Source organism: Macaca thibetana, chromosome 7, assembly GCF_024542745.1.
Source record: "Macaca thibetana thibetana isolate TM-01 chromosome 7, ASM2454274v1, whole genome shotgun sequence".
Lineage (NCBI taxonomy): Eukaryota > Metazoa > Chordata > Mammalia > Primates > Cercopithecidae > Macaca > Macaca thibetana.
The window spans coordinates 85680390-85681957 of NC_065584.1; the positions used below are offsets into that span (position 1 = coordinate 85680390).

Here is a 1568-nt window from a genome sequence, read left to right on the forward strand (position 1 = left end):
CCAAAATACATGAATATATTTCGTTTCTTCTTTGATGTGGCATACTTCCTATTCACTCACATTTCATTGGTCAAAGCTAGTCATATGGCCAAGTCCAAAGTCAACAATGTGGGGGGAAGTAGATCCTGACTAAATCATGGCAAAGGTGGGAGATAAATAGTTGTCATCAAATAATATTATAATCTACTACAGTACTCTTGGAAATACAGTATGTGAGAGTGAGCTTAAGGAGCACTGTGAGATTAACCGATTTGTGGAAAAGAAAGTATATTAACGTGATTCTAAAACCTCTTTAAAAATTTGTCATTTTTTTTTCCATAGAGATGGGGTCTTACTGTGTTGCCCAGGTTGATCTTGAACTCATGGGCTCAAGAAATTCTCCCTCCTCAGCCTCCCAAAACGCTGGGATTACAGGCATGAGCCACCATGCCTGACCACGCTAAAATGTTTATAAAAAGATTTAGTGAAGACGTAGGAGAAATCGAAGATGATAACAACTTGCTTGTCCCATCTCTCTTTTTCTTCTTTCTTTTTGTGTTGAAGGACATGACTTCAGTAAACTAGTTGTTCACATCAACAATGTTCTTTGTAAGATCTTGTTCCCCAGTTCAGAGTTCAACAACAAACTTCCAAGATGCTGCCCAAAGGAAAAAGTGGTTCTGGAAAAGCAGGGAAAGGGGGAGCAGCCTCTGGGAGTGACAGTGCTGACAAGAAGGCTCAAGATCCCAAAGGTGGTGGCAATGAAGTAAAGGTCAGACACATTCTATGTGAAAAACATGGCAAAACCATGGAAGCCGGGGTAAAGTTAAAGTCTGGGATGAGAGTCAATGAAGTGGCCTCACAGTATAGTGAAGATAAAGCCAGGCAAGGGGGCAACTTGGGTTGGATGACCAGAGGGTCCATGGTGGGATCATTTCAAGAAATAGCATTTGCCTTGCCTGTAAGTGGGATGGATAAGCCTGTGTTTACAGACCCACCGGTTAAGACAAGATTTGGATATCATATTATTATGGTTGAAGGAAGAAAATAAAATCATATGAAAGACTGAAAAAAAAAAAGATCTTGTTCCCCTTTATCAGAGCAAATGGCTCTGCCCTGGTGACAAAGGCTCTGTGGTCTCTTAAATAATTGGAACCCAGAAGTGAAGATCTAAAATATTCAGCAACTGGAAACTTTTTTTCCCCCTGATTAACAGCTATTTAGAGTGATCTAAGATCTTGTTTTAAAGTCATTGTACTCCAGATATTAATTTTATTTCCACAAGGCATCACTGCAATTGCAAATGAGCCAGGTTTGGTTGCACTCTTTCATCTTTTGGATTTGAGGACTGTCCTATGGCCAGTTTATTTACATTTATGGAAGTCTCTGAATTAACAGTTCATCAGAGGCCACGCCACAAAGTCTCAAAGAAAACTCCCAAGTGCTTTCCTAATAGCTCTTGCACCCAAGTTTAATGAAGATTTGGTCTGAGATGATGAATATCCAGATGAAAGAGATTTTGCTCTTTCCCTGCCATATTCTGCTCCATCAAATACATGAAAATATAGCTCATTTTCTCATGAGCTCTA

At 39.7% G+C, this 1568-nt stretch overlaps 1 protein-coding gene across 1 annotated transcript; it reads left to right on the top strand.

Moving 5' to 3' along the window:
• The first annotated feature begins 610 nt into the window (after window positions 1-610).
• LOC126958366 (peptidyl-prolyl cis-trans isomerase NIMA-interacting 4-like) lies at window positions 611-1030 on the top strand. The gene has a single exon (XM_050796657.1). The coding sequence runs from the start codon at window positions 635-637 to the stop codon at window positions 1028-1030; it is 396 nt and encodes a 131-aa protein (XP_050652614.1). The 5' UTR covers window positions 611-634.
• Window positions 1031-1568: the final 538 nt, after the last annotated feature.

Bases quoted from the DNA above. Each gene is read 5' to 3' on its own strand.
- LOC126958366 (XM_050796657.1), top strand. From the start codon at position 635: ATGCTGCCCAAAGGAAAAAGTGGTTCTGGAAAAGCAGGGAAAGGGGGA.